Source organism: Ceratotherium simum, chromosome 33 (genome assembly GCF_057802395.1).
Source record: "Ceratotherium simum simum isolate JZ-2026a chromosome 33, ASM5780239v1, whole genome shotgun sequence".
NCBI classification, from domain to species: domain Eukaryota; kingdom Metazoa; phylum Chordata; class Mammalia; order Perissodactyla; family Rhinocerotidae; genus Ceratotherium; species Ceratotherium simum.
In genome coordinates, this window is record NC_141932.1 from 26,156,304 (window position 1) to 26,172,907 (window position 16,604).

At 58.7% G+C, this 16,604-nt stretch overlaps 2 protein-coding genes across 3 annotated transcripts; both read left to right on the forward strand.

Annotated features, from left to right (window-relative positions):
* Nucleotides 1-3,479: 3,479 nt before the first annotated feature.
* Nucleotides 3,480-8,051, forward strand: FXYD1 (FXYD domain containing ion transport regulator 1). The gene is made up of 8 exons (XM_004439740.3): nucleotides 3,480-3,683; nucleotides 4,807-4,870; nucleotides 5,342-5,374; nucleotides 5,973-6,047; nucleotides 6,567-6,603; nucleotides 7,534-7,583; nucleotides 7,762-7,813; nucleotides 7,917-8,051. Exons 2-7 carry the CDS (start codon nucleotides 4,810-4,812, stop codon nucleotides 7,782-7,784), a joined length of 279 nt encoding a protein of 92 aa, XP_004439797.1. The 5' UTR covers nucleotides 3,480-3,683; nucleotides 4,807-4,809; the 3' UTR covers nucleotides 7,785-7,813; nucleotides 7,917-8,051.
* Nucleotides 8,052-8,250: 199 nt separating this feature from the next.
* On the forward strand, nucleotides 8,251-16,506 carry FXYD7 (FXYD domain containing ion transport regulator 7). Of its 2 annotated transcripts, XM_004439744.3 has the most exons (6): nucleotides 8,322-8,370; nucleotides 12,861-12,890; nucleotides 13,602-13,676; nucleotides 13,811-13,853; nucleotides 14,008-14,048; nucleotides 15,903-16,506. In XM_004439744.3, exons 1-6 carry the CDS (start codon nucleotides 8,340-8,342, stop codon nucleotides 15,923-15,925), a joined length of 243 nt encoding a protein of 80 aa, XP_004439801.1. In that variant the 5' UTR covers nucleotides 8,322-8,339; the 3' UTR covers nucleotides 15,926-16,506. The 2 variants fall into 2 exon arrangements, with proteins under 2 accessions (XP_087278361.1, XP_004439801.1); XM_087422235.1 differs by lacking the exons at nucleotides 14,008-14,048; nucleotides 15,903-16,506 and having other exon boundaries at nucleotides 8,251-8,370; nucleotides 13,811-13,933.
* The last annotated feature ends 98 nt before the right edge of the window (nucleotides 16,507-16,604 follow it).

The following is a 16,604-nucleotide window of genomic DNA, read 5'->3' on the forward strand; positions in this document are numbered from 1 at the left end:
CCTCAGTCCACCCCACTCAGGGAGTGCGAGGAGGATGTCACCACGGTGAGACCCAGATGGCTCTGCGGGCAGGAGGGGGGCGGGAGGAGAAACGACGGGGGGCTGGAGCCACCCTGGCCACTCCCAGCCAGCCCCCTCCCCTGGTTCCCCCAGGGTGTGGTGGGCGCTGTCACCCAGTCTTGGAGGGGCCAGCTCAGGTCCAGCTGCTCCCTCTGGTGGCCACACTCCGCAGGGCAGCTGCCCTGGCCCAAACCCACAACCTCCCTTGTCTGTCCCGAAGTTAACCCCTTGAGTGTCCATCACCCACTGGGGGCAGGGAGCCAACCCAAGGGAACAGTGATGATGACGCCACCTTCTTCTTCGGTGTTGACTCTGCACCGGGCCTCGTCCTGAAGGTTCATCTGTTAGTTCACCCGGACCTCGCCATAGCCTGCTGAGGTTGATACTACTGTATGGCTATTTTACAGATGGGCATACTGAGGACAGAGGTCAAGTAACTTGAGGTCTAGGCTACCCAGCTGGGGCGGAGCTGGGACTTGAGCCCAGTGGCCGGCTCCAGGGCCTCTCCGGGGGACTTTGCATTCTTTCTCTGGAGATCAGAACTCACGGATGTCGGTTGTTTTCATTTGGACTAAGCTTTGAGCAATTTGGATAGATTCTGTCCACTAAATAAGACAAATAAACCCATGACACTTGTTACCCAGCCTGAAATAGTAGTAATAATCCCCACTGAGCTCTAACTGTGTGCCAGTCTTTACATGAATTTACTCAGTCCTCACAACCACCCCGTGGGGTGGGTAGTATTACTAATCCCCACTTTACAGGTGGGGAAACTGAGACACCAAGAGGTTAAACGATTCTTTTCTTGGCCGTGGACAGATCTAAACGTAACCACTCTCCCCGGCCACTGAGGAAGACCCACAGCCTCTCTCGACCCCGCTGCACACACCCAGAGGACTGCGAGGACAACGGGCTTAACAGCGCCAGCTGGGGTGGGGGCGCATAGATCCGGGTTCCAGGCCCAGTTCTGCGTGGCCTCAAGCAAGCCATTCAACCTCCTTGATCCTCAGTTTTCCCATCTGTCAAATGGGGCAATGGTGGCATCCCCTTTCCAGGTGTGTAAAGCACGCAGGGAGATGATGGAGGCAGTGCCCCTGCTTGAGATTCTGCGCAGGGTGGGCGCCCCCCAGCGGCCGGCAGGCTTGAGGGTAGACTCTGGACCCAGTGCTCGTCCTGCACCTCTGAGCTGCTCGGAGCAGCTCTGGGATCCGAGCACGGCTTTCAGGTCGCGGTACCGTGGCTGGAGAGTGGGATGATATAGCTCCCTACAAGGTCTTTGAAGAGATAAAGAGCTTAGAGCCAGGGACACAGAGGGGACACAGGCAGGCCTAAATCCGCGCTCACAGAGCCCCCCCCAGTGCCCCGCAGGGCTCTCACTCGGTTTACATGAGAAGGATGACAATGACGATGATGATGATAGCTAAATTTTTTTTTGGTCACCTGCTGTGTGCCAGGCTTTGTTCTAGATGTTTTCTATGGATGGTTTCAGATACTCATCCCAACCTCCCTCTGAGGTGGATATTATTATCATCCCCATTTGACAAAAGGAGACACTGAGCCCCAGAGAGGTCAAGTCCTTGCCCAACATCACCTAGCTGGAAAGTGGCTGAGCCACTCCACCCTGGGGCAGGTGGCCCTGTGAGGGGAGGAAGCCGAGGGTCGGCTAGAGCTGGCCAGGTGCCCCTTCCTGCTGGCCTGCTTGCTCCTCTGTCCCCCCTCCCAGGGCGGCATAAACACCGGGGTTATCATTAACCAGGGACAGCTGGTGACCCTGGCTGCAGGGCCACGAGGGGCAGGGCGCAGGCAGATGGGATAAGGGGCCTTTCGAGGCTCCTGGGTCCTCTGAGGCTGCCGGCCCACGCGTGTGAGTGTGTCAGGGCTGCGCCTGTGCCTGAGGGGGAGCGTGTCGCCCACGCTGACTGGCCTGCAGGGCACGGCCTCTGAGCCCCTGGGACTCTTACACTGTGGGGCAGCTTCTGTGCTTAACCACCAGGGGGCCCTTGGGAGAATTGGCTCTGCCTTGCTAAACGTCGGTTTGCTCATCTCTAAAATGGAGTTAACGATAAGGTAACGTCCAGTCAGAGACCTCTGAGTCCAGCCCAGGGTTATACGTATGACTTTAGTGATTTCTCCATTTTATAGGATGGGAAACTGAGGCACAGAGAGGTCACACGGGCTGCTCAAGGGCACACAACCAGGAGTGGCAGAGCCCAGACCCACTCCTGGGTTTCTCTGTCCCCAGTGCCTCTGAACTTGGCCTGCCCACAGGGACGCCAGGTGCGTTGTCCTCCAGGGGGTCCTAGAGGCCCCAGGAGCTCAGGGAAGGGGAGGTTCGGGGTTAAACACATCACCGCACGTCTGCTGGTGTCCCGAGTGTGTGAACACAAGTGCGTAGCCTGTGTGTCTGTGATTGTGTGGCCGGCTGTGTGCCTGTCTGCCTGTGCAAGAGGGTGTGAACACAGTGTGTGTGTGTCTGTTTTGGTGGTTGTGTGGCTGTGTGCTTGGCAGTGTTTCTGCTTCTCTGTGTGCCCACAAAAGTGTGTGCGTGTGTCTGTCCATATGTACAGTGTGTGGGCCCTCAGAGCTCTGAGACTGTGCAGGAGTGCTGGCTGTGTGTCTGTGCCTTTGAAGGTATTTATGTGTGGCATGTGTGTACTGGTGTGTTTCTGTACAGCCATTTGTATGTCTTCACAAGCGTGGATATCTTTGTGACCATTTCTAAGAGTGGACGGTTGTGTGGCTGTGTCTTTCATTGTGTCTCTGTACAAGCATCCACCTGAATGAATATGTGTGTGTACACAAATGTGTTCATCTTGGTGTGTTGTCACTGGTGTAAGAAGTGCTGGCTGTGTGTGTGTGTCTTTGCGTTTCTCCAGCGGTGTGTTATTCTGTGTGTGTCTGCCTCTGTGTTTGTATGTGTGTACATATATGTATTTGTCTGTTTTTGTGCCTGTTTATCTGGGTCTTTGGGGTTGTGTGTGTGTGTGTGGTGTGCACCCCTGGGGGACCTCACAGTTGGCACCAGACAACACACACACACACATACACACTGAAATGCCCCAAAACAGCCCTGTGGTGCTGGCCAGGGCTCCAAAGAACCCTGGGGTCAGGGGTCAGTGGGCTCCTAAGCACTCAGGCTGGGTGACCTTAGGCCCCGGCTGGGCCCAATTCCCAGGGAGCAGCACACAAAATCACTGACACCCACCCTCGCACCGAGCTCAGGAGCTCTCTGAGGTGAGCCCGAGGCGCGCGTGTGCGTGCGTGTGTGCGTGCGTGCGTATGTGTGTGTGTGCCCGCGCGCGTGTGTGTGTCTGCAGTCCAGCCCCCTGCCCGAACCTCCTCTCCCCAGCTTCCCCACCCCGGCTGCCTCCTGCTCCTCCATCCGAGCCGAGAGAGTTAACCCGGGGCCAGGGCGGTCTGGGCTGGGGGCCGCCCCCTGGCCCCCCTCCAGCCCCGCTCCGGTTACAGCTGCTGGCTGGGGAGGGCCAGGCTGGGGTGGGGCTGGGAGGGTAGACTGCTGGGGGCGGCGCATCCAGCCCCGGGCTGGGGGCCCAAAGTGCTCGGCCCCTGGGCGCAGCCGGACGATCGGGGGCCTTCTTTCCGCAGGGGACAGCCTGACTGGGGTGAGCGCCCCCTTCCCCTCTCCTCCAGGCCTCGCCCTTTGCCTGGCTGGGCCGCCTATTTTGGGAGCAGCCAGCCGGTGGCTTCCCAGGCAGGCCCGACCCAAGAGGAAAGGAGTGCGGTTGGGAAGTTGCGGTCCCCCCAGGGAGGGAGTGTGGGTGCCACTCCCTCCCTGTGCTGCATGTGCCCCCTGGCCGGGTGTGGGTTTGGGACACTCATGTGTGTAGGGCCGGTCGCATCACTGTTCGGGGGCACCCGAGGCCCAGACGAGGAGTAAAGTGTGCCTGTGTCTCCACCCCCGTCCTGCTCCAACCAGAAGTATGGGGAGTGGGCGTCTCCATTCCCGCCCCGCTGCGTGTGTGTGACTGTGTGTGTGTGTCCCTGCCGCTGGCTTCTGTCTTCTGTCTCTCAGCCACACTGGCCTGGGCCTCCTGTCACTCGCCTGGTGTTGTCTGCTTGTGAAAGATGTCACCCAGAGGTGGCCGAGGGGATGTTTTTCCCTTTTCTCATTGCTCCCAGGAGAGCAGAAAGGGTGGCCTTTCCCATGGGGGCAGGCTGTGGCAATGTGGTGGCTGGGCTCACCCCGGCAGGGCTGTGCATGACCCCCAAGTGGGGGAAGGAAGGCTGTTGCCATGGTGGCCTGCGCGAGGCAAATTCCTCCAGGGTGAAGTGGGAGATATTTATACCCGGGGTCAGGCAGAGAGCAGGCCAGTGGCCGAGGGCAGGAGAGCGGGATATTACGGACACAGCGAGGCCGTGGTGTGCGGGCAGGTGGGCCCTGGGGCGTGTCCTGGTGGTGTCGTCCCTCACGGTGTGACTGTCTCCCCACTTGGTGGGGTGCAGCATCCTGCTCTCCTCGCTAGGGGAGGCGTGGGGAATCCGGGGCCTGCTGTGGGGAGGCTTCTGGGGACTGTGTGTGTCTCACCCCTGTCCTCACTACCCTGTGACCCACATTGTGTGGGTTGTTTTAGTGACGCTGTGTCCCCAGGTGCCCCTGTTTCTTGGGGTGGCCAAGCTGGATGATGGATGCTTTTGGAATTAAGTCCCTCTACTGTCTCTGACTTAACCCCTTGAGTTCCAGCCCCTGACAAGGGTACACATTTCCTGACTCTTGGTGTTCCCCAGGAAATGGTGTCTCTCGGCCACCTCTTCGTTTTCTGTGTGGGTCTCCTCGCCATGGCCAACACAGGTGAGTCTGGGGGAGGCAGCCCACTACTCACCTCAGCCCCAAGGGTGGCAGGGGAAACCTTGCAAGAGAAACGAGTTGGGGACTCGAGCCTAAACTGAGTCAGTTGGAGTATCAGGAAATTGGGGTCTCACATGGGGTCCAGTCATAGGCTGGTATTTGGGGGAGGAGAGAGGATGCTCCAGGTCAGGCAAAGGTGGATGGTGGGGTGGTGGCCGGCTTCCTGTGAATGAAGGAATCCTAGACAACCGGTAATGAGACAGGGAGCTAGGGCAGTGAGGTGCCCCTTGTCCCTCCCAGGACAGTGAAGAGGGGGCAGTAAAGACCCAGAGAAGGTGGGCAGCCTGCTCAGGGTCCAACCGTCCCCAAACTCTCAGCCCAGGAAAGTAGAGCCCCAAGAGGGTGTCTTTATGCCCCTGGCTGTCCAGACCCCAGGACCCCAGGAAGCATCCTGATTTCTCTCTCTCTTTCCAGAAGCTCCACAGGAACACGACCCATTCACCTATGGTGAGGGAGAGAGGGGCATCAATCTCTGGGAGTTGGGGGGGTGGGGGCTGGGTTTGCCTGTCCTTTCCTCATTACCTCTCCCTCTCCTTCTCCCTCTCTCTCTGTCTCTGACTCCCAGTGTTTATGTCTCTGTCTCCTCTCTCTTTCTCTCCATCTGGCTCTCTCACTCTGCCTTGATCTCCCCTTATCTGTCTGCTTCTCTCTGTCTCTTTCTGCGTGTCTCTCTCTCTATTTGATCTCTCCCTGTCTCTCTGATTCTCTCTCTTTCTCCTTTTACTGTTCAATATCTTATGGCTCCTCCTCTGCTGCCTCCTGCCCCTTCTCCCCTCCCAGTCCCCCTCATCTTCTCCATCATCCTCCCCTACTCCCTTGTTTCCTCCTTGCCTTGCCCACCTGCTCCTCCCTTTCCTTTCCACCCTCTCCTCTCCCTGATCCCTTCCTCCCTCCTCCCATATCTGCTCCATCCGTGCTCTCATTGATCTCCTTTCTCCTCTCCTCCTCCCTGATCCTTCCTCCTTGCCCCCTCCTCCCCAATCTGCCTGTCTCCTATCTTTCCTTCTCCCCTCCCTGCCCTCACTCTCCTCCCTGCTGCCCATAGACTACCAGTCCCTGCGGATTGGGGGCCTCATCATCGCCGGGATCCTCTTCATCCTGGGTATCCTCATCGTCCTGAGTGAGTGCCCCTCACCCTGCCGCTTCCAGCCTCGCCTCTGCAGGTTTCCGGCCCAATCTCGCCCCATCCCCTGGCCCCGCCCCGGTTCCCGCCCTGCCACGCCCCTACCCCTAGCCCCCGCCCCTGTTCCCGCCCCGCCCCATCGCCTATGGCCCACCTCTGTCCCTGCCCTTCCCTATCCCCGCCCTCGGCACCCCCCTACCCTCTAGGCCCAGCCTCTGTCCCTGCCCTGCCCATCCCCGCCCTCGGCACCCCCCTACCCTCTAGGCCCCGCCTCTGTCCCTGCCCTGCCCATCCCCGCCCTCGGCACCCCCCTACCCTCTAGGCCCAGCCTCTGTCCCTGCCCTGCCCTATCCCCGCCCTCGGCTCCGCCCCATCCCCCTAGGCCCCGCCTCCGTTCTGGCCCCGCCCCTATCCCCGCCGCTCCGCCTCTCGTGAGGGGGAGCTGGAGCAAGAGCGCCGCGCGGTGCCCCCTAGAGCCGACGCTCAGCCCTGTCTCCCCCGACTTCCCACCCACAGGCAGAAGGTGCCGGTGCAAATTCAACCAGCAGCAGAGGTAGGAGGCCCTCCGGGCCCGCACTTGTCTACTCCCCCTCTAGAGGGGCGCTAGGGGTGACCGGGAAGCCCACCCAACACGCCGCCGGAGACCCTTCCACAAACCTGTATTAAGCGCCTACTGCGCGCCGAGCCCCATGGCAGGCCCTGGGACCCAGCCGGGAATTAGCCGCCTCCCGGCCTGGCTGAGCTCCCAGCCCGGCGGGGGTGGTGGCCGTGGGTTCCAACAGCCCCACAAATAAAAAAATCACACAGCGTGATAAGTGCTGTGAAAGGAAGAGCCGGGCGAAATGAGATCACCTCACTTGGCGGCCCAGTTTAGCTCGGAGTCTGCTCCTAGCTGTTTGATTCATCTTGAAATAAAAATTTAAAGCCCAGGCAGAGTATGAATACCTTCTCCACGTTAAAGCAATGATGAATGTTATTATAAATAATAGCTAATATTTGTTGGGTGTGTCCTACGTGCCGGATACTGTCTCATTGTGTATTATCTTATGTGCCCCTCCTACCACGTCTATGAGGCGGGGGCTCTTATCAACCTCATTTTACAGATGAGGAAACGGAGGCACAGGGAGGTCAAGGCACTGGCCCAGGATCACTCAGCTAGACGATGAGGGTTCTGGGTTTCTAACCTAGGCCGTCTCCAGGCAGTCTGCCCTCAAGTCCCTTTGATCATCCCTCCCCCACCACCTTCCAGTCCCTTCCCCAGCACCCCCGGAGGCACTCACTGTCACCGGCGGGGAGTGCCTCCTGCCACACACTGGAACCGCTCCCGGGGGCGCCTGGTTTTCTGGTGGACCCGGAGCCGGCTCCTCGCCCACCTCTGGGCCTTGGTACAACGGTCTATGAAATGACGCCGCATTGGGGGATTCCTGGGAGCGCTGCCTCTCTCCTTTCCCATCCCCAATTCCTTCTGCTTCTCCTTTCCCAGGACTGGGGAACCTGATGAGGAGGAGGGAACTTTTCGCAGCTCCATCCGCCGTGAGTTTGGAGAGACTTCGGGTGTTTGGGGGCGAGGGCGGATTCCAAGAACCCCTTTCCTGGCCCTCCCTGGGCGCGTGGAGGGAGGTGGCTTGATCTAAAACCCGAGGACAGGGAGATCCCCCCCCCCACAGGAGGGTGTCCCTCCTGACTCCCGGACTCTCTGTGTCCCCCCCAGGTCTGTCCACCCGCAGGCGGTAGAAACACCTGGCGCGATGGAACCCAGCCAGGTCCTGCAGCTCTGACTAGGCTGGGGGAGGGAGGAGGAGGAGGAGGAGGAGGGGGCGAAGGGCTGGGAGGGCTCTTCTGCCTCTCACCCTTTTCACCCCACAGGATTCCCCTGGCACCTGACACCTCCCACCCACCACCCGCGCGCCCACCGCCACCAGGACTGCCTCTTCCCGAACCCCGCCCCACAGACTCCTCTCGGCAACCCAGACTTCCAATAAAACGTGCTTTCTCTCTTGACAGCGCTTTGTGGATCTGTCGGTCCTTCTGCGCGAAAGCCTCGGCGCCCCCTTGGCCCCGGCAGGGGGCGCCCCCACCCTTGGGGAAGGGGCGGGGACGTCGGTAGTGGGCGGGGGCGGGGGCGGGGGTGGCCTGGACGGGGGCGGGCTCTCCGGGCACCCATTGGCTACCGCCCCCCAACACCAGGGCTCCCCCCATCTCCCCCCGACATCAGTCCGTCCCGCTTCCAGCTGCTGCAGCCGCGCCTTCACCGCCTCGGCATCCAGCCGCCCCCTGCTCCGGCCAGGCATGGCGACCCCGACCCAGGCCACCACAGAGGGTGAGCGTTGCCTGGGGAGAGGGCGTAGGGGGGCTCCGGGGTCTTAGAGCTTAGGAGAGAGGATCTGGGGAGAGTCCAGTACTGGAAAGGGGGGGAGTGGGGAAAAGGATGTCCGTTCCTCCCATGGGCGGAGGCCCCTGCAGTGCACCCCTTGGCGCCCCTCCGGGCCTCTTGGACACCCCCTCCTGGTGGTGTCGTTCCTGTGCGGGACCCCGCGGTTGGAGAGCTGCAGTCCCGGGAGAAAGGATGCTCGGACCGGTAGCTATGGCAACCGGGTGGCTGGTCCTGCACAGCGGTGGTAGTGGATGGGAAGAGATGCGCTTCCAGGGTGGGAGCGGGTGGGTCTGTGGCCACAGAGGTTCTCGTAGATTTCAGGGCCCCTGGGGGGGTAAGGAGAGGGGGTCCATATCTCTCTTTTTTGCAGCGCTGGCTCCTATGGTTGGTGTTGAAATCCCTGATGAGCAGGTTCAGCGAGAAGCGGGGAGAAACAGGAAAGACAGGGAGAAGGAGAGCTGGGGGAAATGAGAGAGAGAGATGGAGAGAGACAGAAAGCGAGAGGGAGACAGAGAGGGATCTAGAAAGAGACTGAGAGAGCCTGAGAAAGATAGAGAGAGACTAAGAGAGACAGGAGACCCAGAGTCAGAGACACAAAGAGAGACCCAGAGAGAAAGACAGACAGATGTGAGACCCAGAGAGATTCAGAGAGTGAGGCGGGGAGGCAGCGAGCAACAGACAGAGATGCAGAGAAGGAGAGAGAGAAAATGAGAGACTGAGAGACAGAAAGACTGAAGCGAGTATGGAGAGGGAGGCACCGGGAAAGACACAGAGGAGGAGAGAGAGGTGGACACAGTGCCAATGAGGAGTGGAGAGAGGGAAGGGCAGCACGGGGCGCGGCCAAGCCACTGCAGTGAGCCCCCTGGGCAGGAATGGGGGACGGGACCCTCCTTTCCACCCAACATCCGGAGTGTCCTCTGGTCTGGAGGTGCACTTGGGTCTGCACACAGATGCCCCTTCCCCCCCATCCAGCCACATGGCAATGTCCATTTCACTCCCATTAACCCAGTTACACACCCGTTCCACACTCGCTGCCCCCTTCCCTGTGCCTGCTTCTGCAGAGGAGCAAGGGGAAGAATGCTTTAATGGGGGAGGGGGGCACGGAGAGGGCTTCCAGCACTGAGAGCAGGGCCAGGGGAGAGACCAGCAGTGCTGAGGAGCCCCTGGCAGTGAAGGGAACCCCAATTCCGCTCCAGTCTTTCCTTCCCTGCCCCCTTTTTTGCTGGGCGGGGGCTGCTGCACTGAGCCATATCTGCAGAATTCGAAGCAGGGCGGGGGGGGGGCTGCAGAGGCTGGAAGCCACCCTAGGGAGAGGGGGCAGGGCTGAGCCAGCAGGCCTGGCGGGAGCCCAGAGCTTCTTTTCGCAGAGATGGTGGTTAGCAGGATCGATGGCAGCAGACAGGCAGAGTGGGAGGACAGATACCCCTCCACACACACCTTTTCCCCAGTCACAGCAAGAGAGGGGACCGCAGGTCTTGGGAAAGCCGGAGGAGGAAAAGCATGCTGTGTGTTGCAAACTCCTTAAGGAAACTAATTAATAATTGTTGGGGGAAGAAGGTGAAGGCTCCTCCCACCCTGTCAGTGAGCAGGAGGGAGAGCTGGGGGCAAACAGAAAGGGGGTGTGGGGCATGACTGGGCCTGGGTCCCCATCGCTGAGAAGGACCCCTGGCTTGGCCCGAAGCCAGCCCTGCAGGGGCAAGAATGGGAGGTACAAAGGGAGCAGGGGGAGTCAACATTGGCCCCAGAGTTAGAAACCCAACCCCCAAGCCCCACATAGGACCCCACCCAGCCTGGGGTGCCCAGACCCATCACCTCTCCTCACCTCTTGAGATGCCCCAGTTGCCATAGCAACCACCTCCTTCCTGATGTCTCCCTGGCAACTGGCCAGGAGTAGTGCACATTCCTTCTCCTGCCTCCTGGCTCTACCCTAGCCCAGCATTGCCCTGAGGACCCACATTGCCAGGGCAGCAGGGGCCAGAAGAGGGACTTCTGCATGGGGCACAGAGCACCTAGGGAGGAACCGAAGAGGATTCGGGGACAGGTGCTCCCCCAGTGGGCTCCTGATGGTTTGGGGAGGTGGGGAGTGTGGAAAGGCAGGAGGCAAAGGCAGGATATCTCACTGGTCCACCTCTTTTTTTTTTTTTTTTTTTTTGTGAGGAGATCAGCCCTGTGCTAACATCTGCCAATCCTCCTCTTTTTTTGCTGAGGAAGACGGCCCTGGGCTAACATCTGTGCCCATCTTCCTCCACTTTATATGGGACGCCGCCACAGCATGGCTTGCCAAGCAGTGCGTTGGTGCGCGCCCGGGATCCGAACCAGCGAACCCCGGGCCGCCGCAGCGGAGCGCGCGCACTTAACCGCTTGCGCCACCAGGCCGGCCCTCACTGGTCCACCTCTGATGCAGCCTCCTGCAGCCCAGCAGGGGCTCACATTCATTCATTCATTCATTCGTTGGTTCTTTCATTCATTCTAAAAAACTTCTTTGAAAGACTTGTATAAATGCCAGGATTAACAACAGAGATGAGTTAAGCAAATTTTCTCCCCATCTGGTGGGGGAGCTAAGACAGAGCACAGATGACTCTAAAACATGTCTCCCCATCAGGAGCTTTGGAGTGCCACCTTCACGATTTCTGCCCTGTCCAAATGTTCCCCACACTGCTATTTATTCGATTAACTTTTTAAAAACTTAATTAGCTTTATTTTATATCATCACCACAAGTGGAAAATCAGGATTTGTTGCCTTAAATTGAAGGCAGGTATAAAAATGATCTTAAAGATGTGGCACCAGCGTCCCTCTTTCGTGGAATGAGGATGCAGATGGCACCTGTACCAGGGGGCTGCTGCAAACAGGAAGTGTGTTAATATCTGTAACGTGCTGAGAAGAGAGGTTGTGGGTGCCATCAAATGCGGGTTAGATAAATAAATAAAGAGATAGCCTAATAATGTCACAAAATTCTACCTGGATATTGTTGCTGCTGAAGACCCTAGGCCCAGGGCCTGTTCTCTCTTGGGTAAAGGGGAGATTAACAAGGGCTGAAAGGTGTTAAAGACACAGCAACACCCACCTAAGACTTTCTCTTTGAAGTCTGGACAGAGGACTGAGGAGGGCGACCTTCCACATTGCCTGACTCAGTGCTGTTCAGGGTCTGGCCCAGGGCCACCTGTATTGGTCACTTTAGGCTCCAGGCTGCCGTGGTAACAAATAGTACCCACCATCCCAGCAGCTTCTGATAACCAAAGTTTACTTCTCACTTACACTATATGTCCATCTCAGGTCAACCGGGGGTCTCTCCTTACCAAAGAAGACAGGAGCAGCCACCATCGTGAACATTCGTGTCACTAGGCTCAAGGCAAAAGAGAGCTCTTGCATGAGCACTGAAATGCTCCAGCCTGGAAGTGACAATGACACTTCCACTCACAGTTCACGGGCCAGAATTAGTCACATGCCCCCCCCCCCCCATCCTTCCCCAAGCCTGGACTGAGGAAGGACACTAATGACAACATCTGGCACCGCCCTGGCACGCCTGGTCCCCACCCCTAGGATGCTTTGCAGAATTCTGCTCGAGACCAGGCAGAATGTACTAAGGGCTCAGGGGGATTAGGGAGCCATCAGGATGGGCTTCTTGAATGGGAAGGCTGTTCTGAGCCCTCCTGAGGATGGTGTGGGACAGGGAGGTAGGAGATAGGGAAATGCAAATCCACAGACACACATGCATTCTATCCGCACATCAACATTTATGAAGTCAGGGCCAGTCTTCTAATGATGGGTACATTCCTTCTGGGCCAGTTACATACATAGTCACGCAGATACACACACACTGGGCAAGCTATTAGGAAATCAATTTTGAATCTTAAAATCAATGGTGTCTTAGAAATAAGTAATATAGGATATATTATAAGATAGGGCATATTATAGGACAGCTCCCCTGTCCTGGATCTGGTGGCAGGAGCAAGTGGCTGAGAGCGGTAGGCACAGTGCCTGCCTTTCTCAGATGACTGGGAAGTTTTAGGGGGTGTTCAGGGGAAGCTGATACCCTTAGCAGTCCACCAGAGGGGTTGGAGTCTGTTAACCCCCAGCACCAGATGCAAATGGGAGTGTGTATATGTTTTTCAGAAAATGAGTCCATAGCTTGCATCAGACCTCCACAGTGGGCTAGGATCAGGACGGCCATGGTACAGTTGGGTAGGTTGTGCACTGCAGAAGGGAAGATACCAACTAGTGGAATGAGTGGGGACTAGAATCCAGCCTATGCTCCACTCTTCACGCCTTGTGTCCTGCTATGAGGCTATATCATCCAGAGTAATGGGTCTCTTTATCTTATTTCTACACAGAAACCATTGAGCTGGTGGCCCCATCTGGATTCTCAAAAATGTTAAGAAACCCAGTATTGAAATATTTTTTCCCTCTCTCTCTTTCTTTGCCTTCCTTCCCACAGCTCCTCAGGAACCTGACCCATTTTACTATGGTGAGTGGCGGATTCTGTGATGAGGGCACCCTGGGGCTGGAGGGAGGGGTGGCTCCAGATCCCTCCGGGTCACTGCTGCAGTGGCCTCAGCTATGGCTACATGGTACATGCCGGGCCACTGGCCATGTGACCACGTGGATGCCGTTCATATCAACTGGGCTCATGGAGGGCAGAATCAGCCTTGGGGGGTTACCCTCTCTGGCCCCCTTCAGGCTTCACCAGGACCCTGGGCTGGTGCATCAGAGAAGCAAACAACCCCGAGGCCAGCTGCCTGGATTGAATCCTGGCTTATTCACTCACTAGCTGTGTGGCCCTGAGCAAGCAATGTTGCCTCTCTGGACCCTTCTGTAAATAAGAGATAGTGATAGTTCCCACCTATGGGGACTGTGGGAAAGATTTGTGGCCATCCTTGGCTCCCCAGCCAGAGGAGCCACGCCCACATCTAGCCTTAGAGGAAGGTTACATACATGTCTAGGGGCGAAGACTCCAGGGGAGGGTAAAGGGTAGAGAGACCACGGGGAGCAGCGCTGTCCAAGCTCATGCCCTCCATCCTCACACCAGCCCCTGGAGGAGCCTCCAGCACGGCCTGCAGCATCCCTGAATTATGGGGCCCTGGCTGGGCAGCCTGGAAGCCAGACCGAGGCCCCGGAGCGGTGTGGGGGGTGGGGTGAGGTGCCACCCCCACCTTGATGTCCCCATTATCTTCCCCAGACTATGACACTGTGCAGACTGTGGGCATGACTCTGGCTACCATATTGTTCCTGCTGGGCATTCTCATCGTTATCAGTAAGTGTGACCCTCTCCTGGCCTCCAGAGTCCCTCAGAGGGCCACCTCCGGTCCCCAGGCTCCTACAGCTCTTCTGCTGGCCCCTGTCCAGACCCCTCTGTCCTGTCTCCTTGCTCTCTCTGTCTCCTAACAGGCAAGAAGGTGAAGTGCAGGAAGGCCGACTCCAGGTCTGAGAGGTCTGGCAGCAGCGGGGAGAGTGGGGTGAGGGTGGGAGCAACCTGGGGCCCCGGGGCCCCCATATGAGAAGGGGCCCGTGCCTGCCCTGTGTCCCCATGAAGCCCGCGGCTATGGAGCCTCTTTATGCTTCTCTCTCTTTATTTGCCTCCACAGCCCGACCTGCAAATCCTGTAAGTCGGAGCTTCCCTCCTCAGGTGAGGGTGAGAAGGGTGTGGCTCCGGGAGGACGGGGGGGGGGGGGGGGGGGGGGCAAGGAGGGGTCGCACAGGGTGTCCCCAAGAACGGGAAATTCAGTAGGAGCTGAGACCCCGCAGATCAGAGATGTTCAACCGTGGAGTCAGTAGGAACTGAAATGTCCCAGAGAAACGGGAATGTCCCCTGAGCTTCCCGGAAACCAGCACACAAGCCTGTCACAGCGGGGGGGGGGGGCAGTGCCCAGAGGAGGGGCCACCGCCTGTGCGGAGAGGGCTGTGGGGACAGCATCTCTGCAGTCAGAGTGGGGCAGAGCTGAGCACCGGGGACGCGGGAGGGCGGCGCACTTCCCAGACTTGATCCTTCCGTGGGAAGATCTAGGAGGAAATGATGGAGAGGAAGGAGGGAAGGAGGGGAGGAGGGGAGGAGGGAAGGAAGAAGAGAATAACTGTATCAAAATAAGAGAAGGAGAAATGTATAGACCACAGATTTTAAAAACTGATGTTGGAAAAGAGAGAACATGGGACATAAGGAGGATGAGGATGGGAAGACGGAAAGTGTGTACGGGAAAGGGGAAAGGGATGAACGGTGAAGAGCATGTAAGAGGAGGTGAAGGGTGTAGGAGGGGAGTGTAGGAGAGGGTAGAGGATGAGGCATGGAGGTGTTAGAGGGGTGGACAGTGGAGGAGGATGCAGTGTGGGAGGGGCGGGGCATAGAGGGGCTAGGGGCGGAGAGGGTTGGGGTGTAGAGGAGCTGGCTGGGGTGTAGGAGGGTGGGGTGCAGAGGAGGTTGGGGCATAGAAGACGATAGGGCGTAGGGGATTGGGGTGTAGAAGGGTTGGGGTGTAGAAGGGGTGGGGCATAGAGGGGTGGGGTGTACAGGGGTGGGGCTTAGGGGTGGGGTTTAGAGGGAGTGGGTGTAGAGGTGGTGGGGTGTAGAAGGGGTGGGGTGTGGGAGTGGGGCGTAGGGGAGTGGGGCGTGGAGGGGGTGGGGCGTAGAGGGGGGGAGGGTGTAGGAGGGGAGAGTGGGTGAGGCGCGTGAAGGTGTGAGGGAAGATGGAGAGAGATGGAGGATGGAGGAAGGGATAAGCATGTAGCTGAAAGATTGTGACTCCCTGGGGGTGTAAATTTTAATTATGTAAAAATATCTCGACCTGTTTCTAGTGGAACTGCGTCCTTTCCAGGCACTTCTGAAAAATCAGAGATGGGAGTCTCTCTGCCTCTTATAAAGATCTCATAACTAAAAGAATGGGCCTTGGGGTACTCAGTATTTGGGGAACTGGGTGTGGAATTTCATGTGTTTTGTTTTATGTTCTTTTAATCAGATTTAAAAACATTAATGGGTCACTTTGTAGATGATGGGGGGGGGGGTTGGCCCTGGCACCTGGGGCACAGTTTAAGAATGTGAACAGGACTCTGACCCCGTGGAGTGATGGTCCCGAGTGGGCGGGAAACAGGAGAATTCCTGTTGTATCTAAATGTTCAGGAGACAGGGTGTTGGAAAGGAGTGGGGTGTAGGCGGACATTAGGGGCCTAGGAGGGGGATGGAGACTCGCTTTCTGTCAGGGGGCCGCCCCAGAAAAGGCCAAGCTGGGCCCGGGTCTTCAGCCTCCTCACAGGTTGTTCCCCTCCATGCCAGTGTCCTGCGGGGCAGGACAACAGCCACACGGGTTCGCTACACGGACCAGACATTAGGCTGTGGGGAGGCTAGAGACCTCCCCAGTGCTAGCTCAAGGATGACTGTCCCTGGGGGCCTGGCTTCCCTGGAGGGTGGAGGGCCCACCGGCTGTGGGGGGGGGCTGCTTCCACCCCTCCGGTAGCTGACCCAGGCTCCCTGGTTCTCTCTCTCTCACCCCAGCCCCTGGAGGTGGCGGCGTGTAAAACCGCCCCCGGGCTCCTCCACTGCTGTCCCTGGCTGAGCGCGGCAGCCTGAGGGCCGGGTGGAGGCGGTGGGGACCCCAGCCCTGCGCCAGGGAGCGCTCCCCCGAATGAGCCGCCTCCCCCACCCCGAGGCTGGAGCCGCTGCACCCCGCTGCCCGTCCCCAGGCCTTGGCAACGACGATTCCCCAAGAGCCCGTCTGCATCCCAGATCCAGGGACTCAGGCCTCCAGCTCCCGGGGTCCAGGAGTCCCCCCCCAGCCCCCCGAACCCCCCTGTCCTGCTCCCCTGCTCCTCCTTGTCTCCTCTCCGAAGATCCAGTCCCCTGCACCCTCGGTGTCCACGTCTTGAGCTTAATAAATGGGCATTCGGTTTTTTCCCCTGTTCTGTCTGTGTGCTCTCATCTGTGGGGACAAGTGGGGGAGGGGCAGAGCTGGACCTGGGGAGCTCTCTCCGCGTCCCCAGAGTCGCCCCCCTTCTCCTTCCCCTCCCCCCTCTCTCGGAGCCCCTCGAGTTTCCCTCTCCTCCCTCAACGCGCCCCTCCCCACGGTCCCTTCCCTTCTCTTCCTCCAGCGACCCCGGAGTGGACCCCTCCCCTTCCTCCCCCCGCCCGCCGCCCAAGGAGCCCCACCCAGCCCGGACCTCCGGGCCCAGCTCCCCACGCCCACCTCCCCCAGGCCGC

Excerpts from the sequence above, each read along its gene's own strand:
- FXYD1 (XM_004439740.3), top strand. The coding sequence starts at position 4,810 with ATGGTGTCTCTCGGCCACCTCTTCGTTTTCTGTGTGGGTCTCCTCGCC. Across the intron at positions 6,048-6,566 it reads GGGTATCCTCATCGTCCTGA|GCAGAAGGTGCCGGTGCAAA; the intron begins GTGAGTGCCCCT and ends TCCCACCCACAG. Across the intron at positions 6,604-7,533 it reads AAATTCAACCAGCAGCAGAG|GACTGGGGAACCTGATGAGG; the intron begins GTAGGAGGCCCT and ends CTCCTTTCCCAG.
- FXYD7 (XM_087422235.1), top strand. The coding sequence starts at position 8,340 with ATGGCGACCCCGACCCAGGCCACCACAGAGG. Across the intron at positions 12,891-13,601 it reads ACCTGACCCATTTTACTATG|ACTATGACACTGTGCAGACT; the intron begins GTGAGTGGCGGA and ends TATCTTCCCCAG. Across the intron at positions 13,677-13,810 it reads GGGCATTCTCATCGTTATCA|GCAAGAAGGTGAAGTGCAGG; the intron begins GTAAGTGTGACC and ends GTCTCCTAACAG.